At 47.4% G+C, this 18,373-nt stretch overlaps 2 protein-coding genes across 4 annotated transcripts in view; both read left to right on the forward strand.

Moving 5' to 3' along the window:
* The first annotated feature begins 1,150 nt into the window (after positions 1-1,150).
* Positions 1,151-4,635, forward strand: DNAJC28 (DnaJ heat shock protein family (Hsp40) member C28). 3 transcript variants are annotated; one of them, XM_037525014.2, is made up of 2 exons: positions 1,151-1,269; positions 2,561-4,635. In XM_037525014.2, exon 2 carries the CDS (start codon positions 2,592-2,594, stop codon positions 3,750-3,752), a length of 1,161 nt encoding a protein of 386 aa, XP_037380911.1. In that variant the 5' UTR covers positions 1,151-1,269; positions 2,561-2,591; the 3' UTR covers positions 3,753-4,635. The 3 variants fall into 3 exon arrangements, with proteins under 3 accessions (XP_037380911.1, XP_037380909.1, XP_037380910.1); XM_037525012.2 differs by lacking the exon at positions 1,151-1,269 and adding an exon at positions 1,278-1,456; XM_037525013.2 differs by lacking the exon at positions 1,151-1,269 and adding an exon at positions 1,485-2,340.
* An 11,422-nt stretch (positions 4,636-16,057) lies between these two features.
* Positions 16,058-18,373, forward strand: part of TMEM50B (transmembrane protein 50B) — a 28,966-nt gene continuing 26,650 nt past the window's right edge. Inside the window, exon 1 of the mRNA XM_037525015.2 lies at positions 16,058-16,114. The gene's annotated coding sequence lies outside the window, so the exon portion shown is untranslated. The remainder of the gene's footprint in view (positions 16,115-18,373) is intronic.

An 18,373-nucleotide genomic window follows, 5' to 3' on the forward strand; every position in this document is an offset into this window, starting at 1 on the left:
GGTCGGAACACAGGAGAGATTTACAGGATCAAGCAGCGGAACTGGTGTTCTTCTGTGGCTGCAGATAAGAAGATAGGGAGCTCAGTCAGACTGCTTATATTTCACCCAGAAGTCTCAACAGGGCCAATTAGAGACAAGAAGGTGTATCTTTGGCTCAAAAAAGGTTCCACAAGGGAAATCCCTCTGGATCAGAATTTAAACATTTTTCTGTGCTGTTACACTTAAAGTAACAAATTTATAACTCAGAAACTTAGAACCGCTCCTACCTATTTCTGTTGTGTTTTTTTAAACAAGATAAGATACAGTCATAACAAAAACAACCCTTCATGTGCCAGGCACCGTGCCAGGTGGTTAACATACATTGTGCAATTCTCACAAAAACTTTTGATGCAACTGTTTCATCATACGTAATATAGGGGAAACAACAGCACTTCTCTCATAGGATCGTTGAAAAGGCTAAGGATAGAAAGTACTTAGCACAACACATGGCCCCAAAAAACAAAAGTTTAAACACCAAGTACCTGCTTACCACTTATTGGAACCTCATTTTACAGATAAACAGACGCAGAGACGTAGCTTGTCTGAGGCACAAAACAAGCTGGAGAAACAGGATTTTTCAACACAGATGAGACTCCCCAAGTTTCTGCCTTTTTTCTCTCTTTTTAATTTTATTTTTTTTAAATGACCTCCCTGTAAAGGGCGGGGAAAGGATATATTCCTGCGCTTGAACGTACAGCCAGGGGATCCCCTGTCCCGATCTAGTCCTCAGCTACCCTCCCCGCCCGACGCCCGGCTCTGGAGCCCAGTGTTGGCTGCACCGGGGGGAAACCAGGCCCCGCCGGGGAGCGCGGCCTCTCCCGCCGGCCAGGCGTCCCCGGACAGCCCCGGGAGAGGTTGTCCGGGTCCTGCTGGGAGAGATGGCTCCGTCTTTCCCTGCCCCCCACAACAAGCTACGGCCGGCCGTCGCCCTCCAAGTCACTAAGACCTCAAAGGTCACAAGCCGCCCCCCGCCCCGGCAACAAGCCGCACATCCCGCCCCCGGCCCCAGAGCCACCCGCACGGCCGCGCGCCCCTCCACGGCGCAGGCGCGCGCCGCGCCCCGCGAACTACACTTCCCATAATTCCACTCGACCAAACCACCTTCCGCTCGAGGAGGGGGCGAAGGCGGAGCCTGTCCCCCCGGGGGCAGGAGGGAGCATCCCGAGGCGTCCTGCCTGTGTCCTCTTGGCAGAGCTCGCTTTAGGAGAGCTCCTTGGCCTTCCTGGGAAGGTAGGACACCTTCCCGATTGGGCACGACACCACCCTCCGCAGCTCCTTCCCCCCAGGGCCTCTGACTGGAAAATGGCAGATGGTCTCGCCCGGCCGGCGCCTGGGGAGTGAAGGGCAAGCAGCGCACGCATGCGCAGAGGCGCGGCGGGGGGCGGGAGCCGGCGAGCCCCTTCCCCAAGCCCGGAAGGTGAGTGGGGGCGGGGCGGGGCGTTCCGAGTCGGGACTGGCCGCTCCCCGCTACCGGCCGCCGTGGGCACCCGCACCGTCCCAACGCACTCTAAAGCTGTTGACCCCCGTTGTCCAGAATATTGGGGTCCCTGGGAGTTCACTGCCACCTCTACCACGTTACACTTGCATCCTTTCAGTGCCCTTACCTGCGGCCAGGTCTTGCCTCTGCACTAGACCATGCGCTTTCAGGTAACAGCGAGCATTTTGGAGGCCTCACCTTTGCTCTTGGTTCTCCCAGCAGGTAGCAAATAGCTCCTTCCCAAGGAGCTATGTAAAGTAAGGTCTTTTGGACACTCGTCTGTTCAACCTGGTGTCAGATTACCTGCATACTCTGTCACGTCTTCCATTGTTTCGTGTGAGTCTTCTGAAGAGAAGACTCCTTGACGCGATGAAGACCACGATACTAATGAATACAGGCAGTTAAGCAGGCGTCTCTTTGTGCCTTACACCTAACCATTTTGCTTACCCTGGCTCAGTGACTTGGTAATGTTGCTTAACCTTGTGGGCCTACATTTTGTCATAAGAAGATTGGGTTGGATAATCACTGAGAATTTGCTGACTCTAAAATTCCGTGGTTAGTGAGGAGTAGAATTCAGATTATATCACAATATGTTAATGCTAATCATCATCAACTTCCATTTCTCTGCTAATATAAGTGAAATATAGCTATAAGAATCCTGGAAGGAGGCCTCAGGGGGTTCAGTCACTGCAGCATGAGTTTGATCCCCAGGCGGCCAGGGAGCGGACCCACAGGGCACAGCAGACCTCTCCTGACTCACCCACTGCTTCCCTCAGCAGTATATTTCAGTCAGTCTGCCTGTTCTGCTCCCCACTTTGTCTCTGGTGAGTCCTCTCATACCTCCCCTAACGCACCTCTGGCCTACACCCCAGCTCTTGTATGCATAAATAAATAAAAAAAATTTTTTTAAAGAATCCTGAAAGGATTGTCCCTTATTTTACTTATTGTCCCTTATTGCACTTGTAATTTCTTCCTTACTGCTGAAAATATTAAACTAACTGATGTGGCAATTTTGTTCACCTTGTATTTATTGTTATTTTCTAGATCATTGTTAGGGAGAACTCTGGGTACAAGAATGAACTCAATGTATGTGATGATGGCTCAAATCTTAAGATCTCACCTGATAAATGCTTCAATGATTCCTCATCAAATGAAAATGTTTCCATGTCTTGATGTTATTAGAAATAGAATGATGTCCACTCATAAATCCAGAAAGAAGATTAGAGAATACTACAAGCTGCTGAATCTGGAAGAAGGCTGCTCTGCAGATGATGTTAGGGAATCTTTCCATAAGCTTGCCAAGCAATATCATCCGGATGGTGGCTCTAGTACTGCTGATTCTGCGACATTTATAAGGATTGAAGAAGCTTATAGGAAGGTACTTTCCCACTTGACAGAACAAACAAATGCCAGAAAGAATAAAGTTGAAGAAGCAGAAGAAGAAGAGGAACAATTCAAATATAAAACACCTCAACATCGGCATTACTTGAGTTTTGAGGGTGTTGGTTTTGGAACGCCAAGTCAACGAGAGAAGCAATATAGGCAATTTAGAGCAGACCGTGCAACTGAACAGGTGATGGAATATCAAAAGCAGAAGCTACAAAGACAGTATTTTGCTGATAGTTTAACTGTTAAAGATGTCAGGCAGAGTAAAGAACAAAAAATAACGCAAGCAATAGAGCGTTTAGTGGAGGATCTCATTCAGGAATCTATGGCAAAAGGAGACTTTGATAATCTCAGTGGGAAAGGAAAACCTCTAAAAAAGTTCTCTGGCTGTTCATATATTGACCCCATGACTCACAACTTGAACAGAATATTGATAGATAATGGATACCAGCCAGAATGGATCTTAATGCAGAAGGAAATAAAGGATACTATTGAGCAACTCAGGGAGGCAATTTTAGTGTCAAGGAAAAAACTTGGGAACCCAATGACACCAACTGAACAGAAACAGTGGAGCCAAATTTGTGAGCAGTTTCAAGAAGACATCAGAAAATTAAATAAGCGAATTAATGATTTCAATTTAATTGTTCCTCTCCTGACCAGGCAGAAAGTCCATTTTAATGCACAGAAAGAAATTGTCAGAGCTCAGGAAATATATGAGACCCTCATAAAAACAAAAGAAGTCATAGATAAAAATCCAAATAACGTTGATGGGAGAGAAGGGGAAAAAACACCTGAAGTCAAGGCAGGATTTTTCAACTGGATGAATATGTGGAAATTTATTAAAACATGATGATTTCTATGTTCACTATCACAGCACTGCCCCAAATTATTTTCGTCTGGATTGACATCACACATAGAGATTTATTGCTGTAACACAAGACTTTGTACTTTCCAGGAAATGAATCACATCTCCCATTGTGTGAGAAAGCTGTGAGAAACTGAGTCAGAAATGTCCAACCAGCTACTGTATCCTCTGAGGATAGAGCAATTTGATCATTTTCAGAGTTTCAATATCAGAGATGACAAGAGACTGACATTCATGAGATTGCTGCTTCCTATCCACTGTCAGGAAAGCTCACTTTTTAGATTCGTCTCATTCATTGCTTTAGCCAAGAACTGGGCAATGGGGAGAATATGGAGAATGGGCAAAAGGAGCAGGTCTGTTGTTTAATCCAGAGTGCTGTGTTTTAGAAAGGTTCAGAAGTGTGGTTCTGATTCACAAAGAAAAGGTTATTTTGTAAAGTATGTGATAGTTGAAAAGAATAACTACACCTTTAAAAGGAAATTTCAGGCCTTTCTGCTTATCTTCTGGAGCATTCACTGGAATACTCAGTGATTATTTTACTGAGTGAGTTCTCATTTGGCTTATACGATGATAGTATTATTAACCTAAACAAACTTGTAAAGAATATTAAGTACAGCTTTATAATAAGGGCTGTAGTTTTAAAACATTTCAGAAGGCTCTGAGTCTGTGAATCTCCTTAAAGATGGAAAATAGATGTGTGATTCCTGATTGCATTGTGGCAACAAATATAAAGGAAACCATTGTCAATATCAAATAATGGGAAGGGAGGGTTACCAGAAAACCCTAGAGAATTCTTAATTTCAGCACAGCACACTTTATGTTTTGTAAATGTTGTCTATATTAATAATAAAGTTAATTTTAACAATCAATCGTCTGTTGTTTCAATAGCTACTAGTAAGAATCATAACCTTATTTTTGGTTGACCACCCAAATAAATATTTTTTTTTAAAGATTTATTTATGCATACAAGAACTGGGGTGTAGGCCAGAGGTGCAGGAGGTGAGAAGATTCACCAGAGACAGAGTGGAGAGCAGAACAGGCAGATTGAAATACACTGCTAAGGGGAGCAAATTGCGAGACAGGAGAGGTCTGCTGCGCCACCTGGGTCACCTCCCTGATGGGGGGATGGAACTCCTGCTGCAGTAGTTGGGATAGCTTCATATGCTGAGATTTAACCCATTGTGCCACCAGGGAAGCCCCACCAAATAAATGTTTTTGATTTTTCTGGTTGATATAAATGTGGTGACAGATTATTCTTGTTAAGAGGGCAAAATTTCCCTTATGCGAAAACAGATTTACTTATTTAAGTAAACACATTCCAGGCTAGAAAAAGGGATTTTGGCCAGTTTTTCAGTGTTTGTTGAATTGGAATTTGACCTTATCTTAGGAGGAAGCACTACCTTTTTCTCCTAATTTTTCACCTTCTAACTTTGTCAGTTTTTCAGATATGGTGGTATCTCAAATTTCTGAACTCATCACAGCCACATACCAAATTCTGCCTGCTTTTCAGCATTTTGTCCCCCCCCTTTTTTTTTTCAATGCCAGGAGTAAAATCCTTCCAATACCCTAAGGATAGAGCCTCAAATCACTGTGGCTTTAGACACCCAGCTGAGATTACTGTTTTGTTCTTGTTCTCTGTGTGTGAGCCTTGGAGCATGTTTGATGGTATCTCAGGACTGTAGCTTTAAATTCCTTGATAGAATGATTGTATTATTATTCATTTGCTTTCGGTACCCCCAGAGGTAGCCCTGTTCTTGGGCTGATGGGAGTCCTCGACACCTTGTCTCTATGGCTGGGCCATGTTACTTCCTGATGTACCTTCCTGATACCAGCTGCCTCAGTCTCCATCACTGGGCATCAGCCCCCTTTTGGGTCATTCCCAGTACCTCTTGGGACACTGCTGGTGATTTGCCTGTTCCTAGAAGTATTGCCTCTCTTCTTCAACAGTGTTCTGTTCATTCAGCACACGGTGATTGAGGTCTTGAAAGGGAATCCACCATTATGTCATCTGGATTCTCAGAAATCAGTAATTACAGGGAGTAAATGGACCCCGCAGTCCCAGGGGTCCCTAGGATATGCACTTTGCTTGGCATTGTGGCTGCCGCCACCTCTCTGGCTCCAGGCAGATTATACTGGGCTTCCTCTTCTCCTCTGGCCTATGGCCATACCCACAAATGTCACAATATCTCTTGTCTTGGCTGATCCCAGACTGGAACATCCAACTTTGCTTAAGACTCAGGGAACCCAAGGGAGGGCAGACAGGCCCACCGATGGGATGATAGGGAGCCCACCACCTCCAGAACATTCCTCCAGTGCCCTAAGGATGCCTCCATCCCCAAATCTAAACCTGGAAAGCTAGGTCTAGAGATTGGGATTGCCTTTTCTGCCCAGACCAACTTCAAAGGCCTGGCCATTAATGCAGGGATACATTCTTCCCTAGATGATGCCATTGCCCCCCAACCTCTGGCCCCACCTGCAGGTTTCACCAGGACGGACACAACTGAATATACCCCAGTAGGCTCAATATTGTTAGAAGGGACCTACTCAGGGTAGTAGGACCTTCCAGTGAGAAGTGACGACTCAGCCTTGGTGTTTATGGCTGGGCTGTTGGACTCTAGTCTCGTTCTGTGAATGAACCTGCGTCCCACACTATTGTCCTCTGGATTTTCTATTCGGTTTATACCACGATTTGCCCAGTTGAGCCCTGTGCACAATTCGTGGCCCCCACCACGTCTAGCAGGTAAGAGAGCAAAGCCACCGGCAAAGCCAAAAGAGGCTCTGTCCTGTTCCGTGTAGCAGCGGGAACCTGGCGTCTGTGGTAAACCCTTCCAGCCTCCACTGATGACCAAGGAGCCAGCTAGAGAGGATTTGAACAGTGGAGACCTAGCCTTGGGGTCTCCACAGTGCATTTTTTTAAGAGTTAGAAAATGATAAAACGCCAGCCTTTGCCCTCCTCTGCACATGGATAACATCAACATTTCTTTAGGTTAGGATAACTTAGGGGTCTTCCTGGTGGTGCAAGGGGCTAAGCGTCAGCACTATGAAGCAATCCACAGATACCGCAGCACAAGTTTGCTCCCCGGCCAGGGAGCTGACCCACATGGCGGCAGCAGACCTCTCCTGTCTTTCCCATTGCTCCCCTCAGCAGAGGATTTCAGGAGATCTGCCTGTTCTGCTCCCCACTCTGTCTCTGGTGGATCCTCTCACCTTCACCCCCTGCACCTCTGCCCTACACCCCAGCCCTTGTATGCATAAATAAATAAATCTTAGGGGAAAAAAGATAACTTAGGAAATCAAAAGATCTCTTTTACCTGTAGGCTACTGTGTACAAGGTATTTAAACTGAACTTAAATCTGTTACGGTCTAAGCAGCTCTCACAGAGTCAAGTATGCCCAGCGGCTTCTGATTTGAATCTTCACCTTGATTATGTAATGAACTCTGTCTATCACTGAGACTTCTATTTCAGTCAGCAGCCCCAGCATTCTCAGTGAGCCTTGCTTAAATGATGAGTGTTGTGCTTTTGGCTGCCTGCCATGTTCTTAATGGCGCATATCGATGGAGGCATGCATCACTCGATGGGGAAGATGAGATTCCTACCACAGAAAGTCAGACCTTTGATGCTGGTCTCAGCTCAAGACAAGATTCTGAATTTTCTTCAGTATGCTCAGAAATGGGCACGTGACCTAGGTTCTGCCAACAAGACCTTTCCCTCCGAGACTCATTACCAAATGCAATGTAGGAAGAAGTAGATGCATTTGTTCTCTGGGGGTTCCATTTAGCTAGTGCAGGAAGGCAGCGATTGCCAGGTACAGCTTCTGGCACAGGAGTGGCATCTACACCACAGACAGAGCAGTCAAGTTCCTGGCATGGAGTGCAAGTTCATGGCCCCAGTGGCTTCAGTGGTATTCTTACGAGGCCAGCTCTTCAGTGTGGTTTAAGACACCACTCCTGGAATTCTCCAGTGCTCCCCAAAGTTGCAGTGTCCTTTAATAAATCCCTTTTCTGCCTACTCCAGCAAGAGTGGGGACTGACTTTGGATACTCAGAACTGTGACTGATACAGAGGCGATCCTGGACATCTCCTGGCTTAGAATGAACAGGATTACAGTGCATGGGGCACAGGGATTCTGGCTGAACTTTGACCTCTCCCACTTTGTAGGCGTGGTATCTTGGGTAAATGACCTTACAAAGCTACAGATTTCTCAGGTGTCAATTAGAATAATGATCTATTGTTATGAGGATTCAATGAGAGATGATATGTAATGAATCCAGCAGAGCTGGATGAGCATTTTGTTCTAAGTAATAAGTGATGTTCTTGTGCTAACAGAATGGTAAATAAAAGTCCTCATTATTTTTAAGATTTGTGGAAAAGCAGATGCATAGTTCTTTTAGGGGAGTCAATTTCTTTTCTTTCTTTTTTTTTTTCAAAGATTTATTTATTTATTTATACAAGCACTGGGTACAGTCAGAAGTGCGGGAGGGTGAGAGAATTCACCAGAGCCAGAGCGGGGAGCAGAGCAGGCAGAAGGACCGAAGTACACTGCTGAGGGGAGCAGCGGGGGGCAGGAGAGGTCTGCGCGCCATGTGGGACCCTCCTCCGGTGGCCGGGGAGCAGCCGGGGATCGAACCAGCGCTGCAGAGGCTGCAGGCAGCTTCGCAACTCAGTGCTCAACCACTGCGCCACCAGGGAGGCCCTAGGGGAGTCAATTTCAATGCCCACCTTGCCAGTTTCAAACAACTTCCTGAATTTGCTGAAACTACTCTGAACATGACTTCAGCTAGCAGGGGACTTCGAGTGAAAATATAGAAGTTAGTCAAGAAAGACAACATGTGGGCCTCTTTGGTGGCCCAGGGGTTAAGTGTCAGTGCTATCATGCTATCACTACTGTGGCCTTCAGCCTGAGATCGATCCCATCAAGGGAGCTAATCACCACATATGGCACAGTAGACCTCTCCTGTCTCGCCCGCTGCTCCCTTTAGCAGTGTATTTCAGTAAATCCTCCTGTTCTGCTCCCTACTCTGTCTCTGGTGATTCCTCTTACCCTCTGCACCCAGTTCTTTGATGCATAAATAATTAAATAAATCTTTAAAAAAAAAAACCCACATGTTCTAAGATTCCATTGATATGAAAAGTCCAGGATAGACAAATCCCTAGAGACAGAAAGTGGATTAGTGCTTGCCGGGGACTGTAGAGTTTGAAAGGAGATGAGGAATGACTGCCAATAGTTAAGGATTTTCTTTGGGGAGAGGGGGTGATAAAAGTGTTTGAAAAGTGATTGTGGTAATGGTTGCAAAACTCTTTGAACATATTAAGAACTATTAAAATATATACTATAAATGAGTAAATTTTCTGATATGTGAAAAATCTATTGTTAAAAATGAGAAAAAAATCTGAATTTGGTAGATTAATGGCTAATGTTCAAGAGGCAAGAAATGCCTTCAGGGCCTCCCTAGTGGTGCAGGGGTTAAAATCAGGGCTATCAAGATATCACCAGCCACTGTAGCACGAGTTCAATCCCTGGCCAGGAAGCAACACACATGGCGTAGCAGACCTCTCCTGTCTTGCCTGCTGCTCCCCTCAGCAGTGTATTTCAGTAGCTCTGCCTGTTCTGCTCCCCACTCCGTCTCTGGTGGATCCTCTCACCCTCACTCACTGCACCTCTGGCCTACACCCCAGTTCTTATATGCATAAATAAAATAAATATTTAAAAAAGAAATGCCTTCAGAAGCAGTAAGAAGAGGAATGTTTAAATGGTGTTAAGCATAGAAACAACTGTCAGAGGCATCCCTGGTGGCCCTCTGTTTCTGGTGAATTCTCTCACTGTCCCTCCCGCCTCTGGTCTACACCCCAGTTCTTCTATCCATAAATAAATAAAATAAATCTTTAAAAAAACCTACCAGTGTTTTAGGAATTTAAATTTATTTATTTATAATTTATTTATTTATACAAGCACTGGGTACAGTCAGAAACACAGGAGGGTGAGAGAATTCACCAGAGCCAGAGCAGGGAACAGAACAAGCAGACTGACAAAATACACTGCTGAGGGGAGCAGTGGGAGCGGGAGGAGTGGTCTGCAAGCCATGTGGGACCCTCACTGGCAGCCGGGGATCGAACCGGCGCTGCAGAGGCTGCAGGCAGCTTCGCAGTCCAGCCCTCAACTGCTGCGCCACCAGGGGAAGCCCTAAATTAATTTTTTAAAAAAGAATTGTTTATTTGTACAAGAGATGGGGTACAGGCCAGCCCAGAGGCGCGGGAGGGTGAGAGGATTCACCAGAGACAGAGCAGGGAACAGAACAGGCAGAAGGACCAAAGGCACTGCTGAGGGGAGCAGTGGGCGAGACAGGAGAGGTCTGCCACGCCATGTGGGAATCTCCCTGGCTGGCCGGGAATCGAACCTGGGCCTCAGAGGCTGCGGACAGCTTCACAGCGCTGCGCTCAACCCGTGCACCACCGGAGAGGCCCCAGGAATTTAAATTTAGATGCTTCTATAGCTATAGCAAGAGTTGATTATTATTTACAAATTTCTGCCCCCACAAACCACAAAACTTTGTCTTCCCAGGCATCAGCTGTTGTGTCTTTCTCCAACAATTAGTGATTCTTACCTGAGTGGTGGCTTATGAGAACAAGAATCCACAAATTGGAGACAAGCTAGATAAGAGCAAATGCACATCTTGTAAAAATGACGGAGAGAAAAGTCTTTAATTACTTACACAAAACTTTTTTATTCTAGGACCTCCCCTGTGGCACAGTGGTTGAGCGCTGGGTTGCGAAGCTGCCCGCAGCCTCTGCAGTGCCAGTTGGATCCCCGGCCTCCGGCGAGGGTCCCACATGGCGCGCAGACCTCTCCTGCCGCCCTCTGCTCCCCTCAGCAGTGTACTTCGGTCCTTCTGCCTGCTCTGCTCCCCGCTCTGGCTCTGGTGAATTCTCTCACCCTCCTGCGCTTCTGACTGTACCCAGTGCTTGTATAAATAAATAAATAAAACTTAAAAAAAAAAAAAAAAAGTCAGCAGTTAAAATGTCTAAATGTCTGCTCTATTTGCCATCACACGTCATGTTACCCACAGAAGAGGTAGGATGGAGAACCCTGAAGAATCTGCCTACCCTCCCTTCTCTTCTAATACCCAAGACAAAGTGCCCTGAGAAGTCATGACTCCGTGGTCCTCCGGGAGCTGCAGGGGGGAAAAGGGTACCTGCATGTACCTTGGGTGGCACAGATAGAAAGTGGTAGAGCTGGGATTTGAACCCAGGCTATCTGTTGTTGGTCTGATTCCAGCTCCCTGTTTCTGTCTACACACTACACTGTGACCTTGGCACAGAGTAGACTAGAACAGATCACATCAGTGACAGCCTCCGGAGTGAAAATTCAAGAATCTTTGGTGCTGAGATCCCTGGACTGTCCTGGAATTGTTAGGGGGAAAAGGATGTCCCAAAGCTATTTCCATATAGGCTTTGTGGACTCCACCCCCACCCCAGGTCAAAGCCAAAGACACTGGGAACTCCAAATCCCATCACCACCCAAGGGAAGGTGGCTGGGACCTGAGGGTGGGGTTAAGCAGCCAGGTGGATACAAAAGGCAGACACGTGGGTTTTGGGGGACCCCATTTTGGGCTCTCCACCAGCTCTCAGCATCCGGCCAGCTCTGAGAGTGCCTTTGGGTTTCCAGGTCGTCGGATCGGGTAGGACGCATTACTTTATTTCCCTATTTTCTCCCTGAGTTGTACATTTTCCTTATTTCCTTTTCTCTTGTAAATAAACCTTTTATTAAGCTTTTGTGTGTGTCTGTAGTGGAGTATTCATAAGTCCCTTTAAAGCGCGCGGGTGAGGACCCACAGCCAGGAACCCGTTTAATATCGGGGTTGCCCTATAACAGATTCAGTGTGTTTTATAGCTGGATGGTCATTTTTGTGCTCCATCTCCCTGAAAGTCCTGGCAGCCCTGGCTGCCTCTAACACCAGTGAGGGTGAAACAAGTGATACTTCGGAAAGGGAGTGGGTGTTGGAGCAAGGGGAGATATGCATTCAGATGTAGGTTTTGCCACTCACTAGTTATATGAACTTGAGCTTGTTTTCTCATCTGTCAAATACACATAATTAGATCCAACTTGCTGGATTGTTGTAATCCTTAGCCAGGATGAACAGGAAATGCTGGGGGCAGGGTGGTGTCCTCAGCACTAATCAGGGGTTGTCAGAGAGTGCCTTACTGCCCCCCAGAGGACATTTTGGAAACTGGTGGGGGACTATTCCTGGCAGGACTGGTAGAGATTCTATTTAGCCCACGGGGACCAACACATTGTGCTGCTGCCATCCATTGCTTGCTAAGTGCATGCCATCCTAAATGTTAGCTATATCGAACATCAGCTCTGACCACAGGCATTTAGGAGGTGGAGCCAGGATGATGGTATTTTGCAATGTGCAGGACAATTGACCAAAAAGAGGAATTGGTCTTGCCTAACATTTAAACATCCCACCAGACATTCATGTGGGTAAAAAGTCTGCTTGTAATCACATAAGCCCAGAACAGGATTGTATTTTATATATAAACAAAAAATGTTTTTTGTATGATTTGAAATATGCTATTCCCACTCCCCACTACACACAAATGTAACTATTGTGAAAATGGTACTTCACATTCTTGAAGTGTAATTCTTCACATTACACCATTTCAGAAAAACATTACCAATGGCGCCATAACCCATGGCATCTGAATTACCAATACTACACAGTTATTACAATTTGCATCTGGAGTGATAAATGCAAATATGCACAAGAAGAGTTTGGAGGTATTTCATTTTTTTAAGATTTATTTTATTTATGCATAAAAGAACTGGGGTACAGGCCAGAGGTCTGTGTGTGGGGTGAGAGGATTCACCAGAGACAGAGTAGGAAACAGAACAGGCAGATCTACTGAAACACACTGCTGAGGGGAGCAGCAGGCAAGACAGGAAAGGTCTGCTGTGCCATGTGGGTTAGCTCTCTGGCCGGGGATTGAACTCACGCTGCAGTGGCTGCTGATAGCTTCATAGCACAGCGGCTTAACCACTGCCCCACCAGGGAGGCCCCATTTTTTCTGCACTTTTTTATTAAGAAGACATTCTGATTTCTTACTGTCCCTCAATCCAAATTTATTTAAGTGGATGCAAGCATCTGACTCCTTCCCATAGTCCTCTAGTGTAATCCTGTTTGCTCATTTACATGTTAAAATACCATCAAAGCTGGTATTTTTAAAAAAGCGTTATTTATTTATGCATACAAGAACTGGGGTATAGGCCAGAGGTACAGGTGGTGAGACGATGCACCAGAGACAGAGTGGGGAGCAGAACAGGCAAATCGACCAAAATACACTGCTGAGGGGAGCAGCAGGAGAGACAGAAGAGGTCCGCTGCGCCTTATGCATCAGCTCCCTGGCCAGGGATCAAACTCATGTTTCAATGGCTGTGGATAGCTTCATAGGCTGTGCCTTAACCCCTTGTGCCACCAGGGAGGCCCCTGTGCGTTCTTTCTTTTCTATTTCTCTTATATTACAGTTAGGGCACCTGCAGATATTTTAAAAAAAATTGTGCATGGGTAGGTTACATTTCCCAAAAGTCCCATTTCAAGATAACTAAGGGACATTGTAAGATAGTTACAGCAAGGGAATTAATATCGGGTCTCATAGAGCAGAGTCATGGTTTGTACCTGTGATTGCTTTGGGTACCCTAGCTTAAAGCCCTCACTGCTGGACAGTTTGTGGGGCTTAGGGGTCAGGTTCCTGGGTAGTCCAATCAGAGAAGAGTTTTTTGCTGGATTTGAGCAAGGAGGACTTTAGGCCCACCAACTTCTGGCAACCAGAAGGGGAGTCAGCCCCAGAAAGAAGCCAGTTCTGCAGAAGACTCAACAAAGAGATGACACACCCCTGCCTTGAAGCCCACCATGTTGCTTACCTTCTGATTCCCTGAGTCACTGAATCCTGTTTATTATTTAAGTCAGTCTGTGGTGTATTTTCTCTTTTAATTGTAAATTAAAATAAACCAACCAACAAAAATATCCTCTGTGTTCAGAGTTTAGCCTGCCCTTAGAAGTGCTTCCTCTTTGGCCAGAACCCAGTGATCCTCCAGCTGCAGTGGCCATTCCTGTCTATAGACCAGTCTGTCCCCCAAGAGACTGACACTAACAATGGTTCTGACACGTATGCATAAGTCTTGTTACACAAGTGCATAAGCTTGAGGAGGAAGAGAAACACCGTGAAGTATGTGTCTCGACAACATGCTTCAGTCTTTCACCTAGCTCCTGTGGTTCACATTTGGGGTGCACTCTCAAAAATGGGAAGTGAACCTCACTTCATCAGAGTAAGTTCACAAAGCAGCCCTGAGGAAGTAAGAACAAAGCAAAACCCATGGGGCCTCGTGGGAAGGACAGCCCCGATTGCTCTTCTCCCTTTGCAGGTTGTACCAGCTAGACTGGATTCTAAGTCTCCACTTTCAAATGAACTAGGTCTTTTTAGAATGTGTCCTGAAAATGGTCTTGAAATCACAATGACTCCTGAATCCAGGCAAGCCTTTCCGATGCCTTTTTTTTTTTTTTTAAGATTTATTTATTTATGCACACAAGAACTGGGGTATAGGCCAGAGGTGCGGGGGGTGAGAGGATTCACCAGAGACAGAGTGGGGAACAGAACAGGCAGACTGACTGAAATACACTGCTGAGGGGAGCAGCGGGCGAGACAGAAGAGGTCTGCTGTGCCATGTGGGTCACCTGTGGCCAGGGATTGAACATGTGCTGCAGTAGTTGCAGAGAGCTTCATAGTGCTGACACTTAACCCCTTGCGCCACCAGGGAGGCCCTCTCTGATGTCTTTAGATGCAGAAATTTAACAAAACATATGCTTAGGTAGCTCTACATGGTGGAATATCAGTTGAATCAGGGCATGTCCCACGACTTTTTTTTAGGCTGATTTGCAATTTTACTCAAATCAATGCTGGTAATGAAATGCTGGCATCAGTTTCCTAATCCCAATATCTTTAACTAGTTTTAAGGTTGTACGTATTTCAAAAGTAATTCAGTCAACAAATATTTATGAGCACCCAGATCCTAGCACATGCATCAAGATGATGGATATTGTAACTATAAATGTATTACTTGCCAAGTGACAAAACATAAATGAAAACTAGCATCCATGAAATGAAGTGAGGAAGAATAGAAAACAACAAAAAAATAGGATTGTTCCTCTTACAAGATTTGTGGAAGTAACAGAAGAATAAGAAAATGACATCTTGCGATAATTGGGGACAATTTCATTATACCTAGGGATAAAGTTTTAAGATTCCCATTTATAATATCTGTCTTTACACAGTGCCTCTTCCCCAAACAACTAAGTGGTGTTTTATATTCTGTAAGAAATTTGGAAGGGGCTTTCATAGTCTACTGAAGTTGTGCTAGGAATTTATGATCCAGTATCTTTAAAGGACACAGTAGGAAGAGACCAGACTCTAAGAAAGTAAAAAATCTGGGTAAAGAACGAGAAAAAAACAACAGGGCACAATCAGAAAACCAGTTGTTGTGTTACCAGTACTAGTTCGTATCCCTGGAGGAGGAACTTCAACCTTTCTAGCCAGCCACTTGTGAATGGCTGGGATTAGAAAAGGAGTCTCTCTTGACTTGCCTTTTTTTTTTTTTTTTGGAAGATTTTATTTATGCATGCATGCAAGAACTGGGATACAGGCCAGAGGTGCGTGCATGTGTGGAGCCAGGAGAGGTCTGCTGCGCCGTGTGGGTAGCTCCCTGGCTGGGGCCTGAGCTCCTGCTGCAGCGGCTGCTGACAGCTTCATAGTGCTGACTCTTAACCCCTGGCGCCCCCAGGGACGTGCATCTCTGAGACCCTGCGGGAGTCCGAGCCCTACTCTGGGCAGCTCTGAGGTCAACGCGGCTGGGCCTACAGGCGGAGTCCGAGCCCAGGGGTTTTGTGTGCCCTCCGCGCACGATCTCACGAATTCTGCCCTTGGGCAGAAGCAGCGTGCTGGGACCAGAGTTTGGCCGCCGCCCGGAAAACCACAGGGCGGCCAGCGCTGGCGGCCGCGGATTCGCAGCTGCCCGGAGCAGCCGGCCGCGCCCGCAGGTCCGCAGAGCCTGGGCACCGGCCCCGCCCCCGGCGACAGGCCCCGCCCCGGAGACAGGCCCCGCCCCGCCCCGCCCGGCCGCCACTTTCGGCGCGCCGATTGGTCGGCGGGCGCGCACGGCGTCGCGCCCCGCCCCCGCGGCGCCCTCGCCCGCGCCGCTGCCCGACGCCGACGCCGGCCGCGGCTCCGCTGAGGTGGACGGAGGACGCCGCCCGCCCCGCAGCGCGCCGGGGGTCGGCGTGGGCGCCGGGGGGCCGGTGAGTGCGGCCGGCGGGGCTCCGGCGCCCCAGGGGCTCGCGCCGCCGCCCGCGCGCGGGGAGGGGCGCCCGGCCTGCGAGGGCGGCGCGCCCGGCCGGTCTCCCCGGTGCCCGGCGCCGCCCGGCGGGGAGGGCCTCGGGCGCCCCCGGGACGCGGCGCTCGCGGGCGGGGGGGGCCGCGCGGGGGGGGAGCCGGCTGGGGGTGTCGTCGGGCGCGGGGGTCTCGGCGGACCGTCCCCGAGAGTCGGTGCCGAGGGGGGCGGGACGCGGACGACCCGCGTTTCTGGGGGTTCATCTCGCAGCGTCGGGTCCGCGCAGGCCGGGGCAGCGCTGCCCGCCCCGAGGGGTGCGCGGGGGGACTGGGGGGGCCCCCCGCGGGCCTCGGGGTCCGCCCTGCGGGCTTCTAGGTCTGCCGGGGACGTGGAGGCGGGTGGACCGCGCTCGCGCCCTCCCGGGTGCGGGTGTGTGAGTGTGCGTGAGTGTGTGTGTGTGTGTGAGTGTGTGTGTGCACGTGCGTGTTCAAGCCTCCGATCGGAGCCAGTTATAATCCTGTTCTGTCGAAGACATTCGTTTCTCTCTTCCGAGTGTCCCGCCTCTTCTTCAGGCGCTTCACCGCCCTGCACTTTTCAGTCCCCTTTGTCGGCGCCTCCCGAAATCCTTGCTCCACATTTGTCACGCTTTTCCCTCATCTTCAGGTTTTAGACGTGGGACATTTAAAAAACACACACACACAGAGTTATCTTGCCGATGATAGTGTTGCGAGACTTCGTCCTTAATGAAAATCAAAGTTACCTTCAATATTGGTGTGGCAGGAAAAGCAGGTTTTTGGAGAGCAGAGGGAGGATGGGGTTTTCCTCTTCCCGAGACACACCCTCCGCTGCCCCTCCTGTCCCGCGGGGTCGGGCGGCCTTGGCTGGCTGAGCTGTCAGCATTCGCTTCTGGAGTGGAAGGTAAAGAATGCCATCTTATTATCGTATCCTTATTTGCTCCTTTTATTTTTTATTTTTTTAAAGATTTATTTATTTTTGCGTACAAGAACTGGGGTACAGGGCAGATGTGCGGGAGGGTGAGGGGATCCACCAGAGACAGAGTGGGGAGCAGAACAGGCAGACTGACCAAAGTACACTGCTGAGGGGAGCAGCGGGCTGGACAGGAGAGGTCTGCTGTGCCATGTGGGTAGCTCCCTGGCCGGGGATCAGACTTGCGCTGCAGAGGCTGCAGGTTGCTTCATAGGTTGCGTCTTAACCCCTGCACCACCAGGGAGGCCCCATTTGCTCCTTTTATTTTATTCCTTTTATTTATTTTTTCAATAAAATTTTTTATTTTTTACATCATTGTTCATTTTTAAAACAATATTTGCCTCCCATTTGCTCCTTTTAAATGATAGCAGAACTATATTCAGGGGTTTGTTTTTTAACCATTTCAGAATAAAAAAAAATAAAAGCGGCACAGAGATATATCAAGTAAAAGTTAGAATTACTTGTTTCTTGACTTTTCCTCCTTCACATCCTCAGCACCATCCCTAGGAGGAGGTGGTGCCAGAACTCTTGGACAACTGACTTAAAATAGTATCACATTTCCTCATCAGTACCTGTGGACCTGCCTCATTAAAAAAATGCATAGTTTGCCATTGTTTGGCTGTGTGTACTTCAGTATAGTTTATCCTCCTGAGCTGATGGACATTTTGGTCATTTCAAGGGTTTAAATATTAAAAAACATCGCTTAAAATCCTTTGGGCATGCATGGTAGGGTAATTTTCAGGTAGATAATTTGAATAGATTGTTGTGTGGACTTGGACATACATTCATTGCCCTCTTCACCAGAAACCTTTTTGTTTTATATTTTGCAGTTTTATAACTTTGGTAATCAGTGGTTAGTTCTCGTTCACACTGACTGTAGATTTTTTTAAGTTGTGGCAGGTAGATAGGTAGATAGGAAACAAGTGTAGTTTGTTTTCTGTACAGTTGCACATGGCTACCATTCGGGACATTCCTTATTCTGTTGGCCCAGATAGCTTTGTTGAGCTGTGTGAACATCTGGAGTACCCTCTTTCTTTATTGAAATTTCCAGATGCTGGAGGGGCATGCTTCTTGAAGTCCACCGTGTGGATGTGCTAGTGAATTGGATGGTGTATTCTCTGGTCACTAGTTGGTTAACAGCAGAATGGCCCTTCTTCTGGCTACCTTATGTTGGGAGAGCCATTCTGTACTGCCCCGATGTGAAAGGGAGCAGAAACCTTTTTATACCTTAAAATGTTTT

Source organism: Talpa occidentalis, unplaced genomic scaffold (genome assembly GCF_014898055.3).
Source record: "Talpa occidentalis isolate TD23 unplaced genomic scaffold, MPIMG_talOcc4v2.1 talOcc4.4, whole genome shotgun sequence".
NCBI lineage: Eukaryota > Metazoa > Chordata > Mammalia > Eulipotyphla > Talpidae > Talpa > Talpa occidentalis.

Coding starts and splice junctions, on each gene's coding strand:
- DNAJC28 (XM_037525014.2), top strand. CDS start 2,592: ATGAACTCAATGTATGTGATGATGGCTCAAATCTTAAGATCTCACCTG.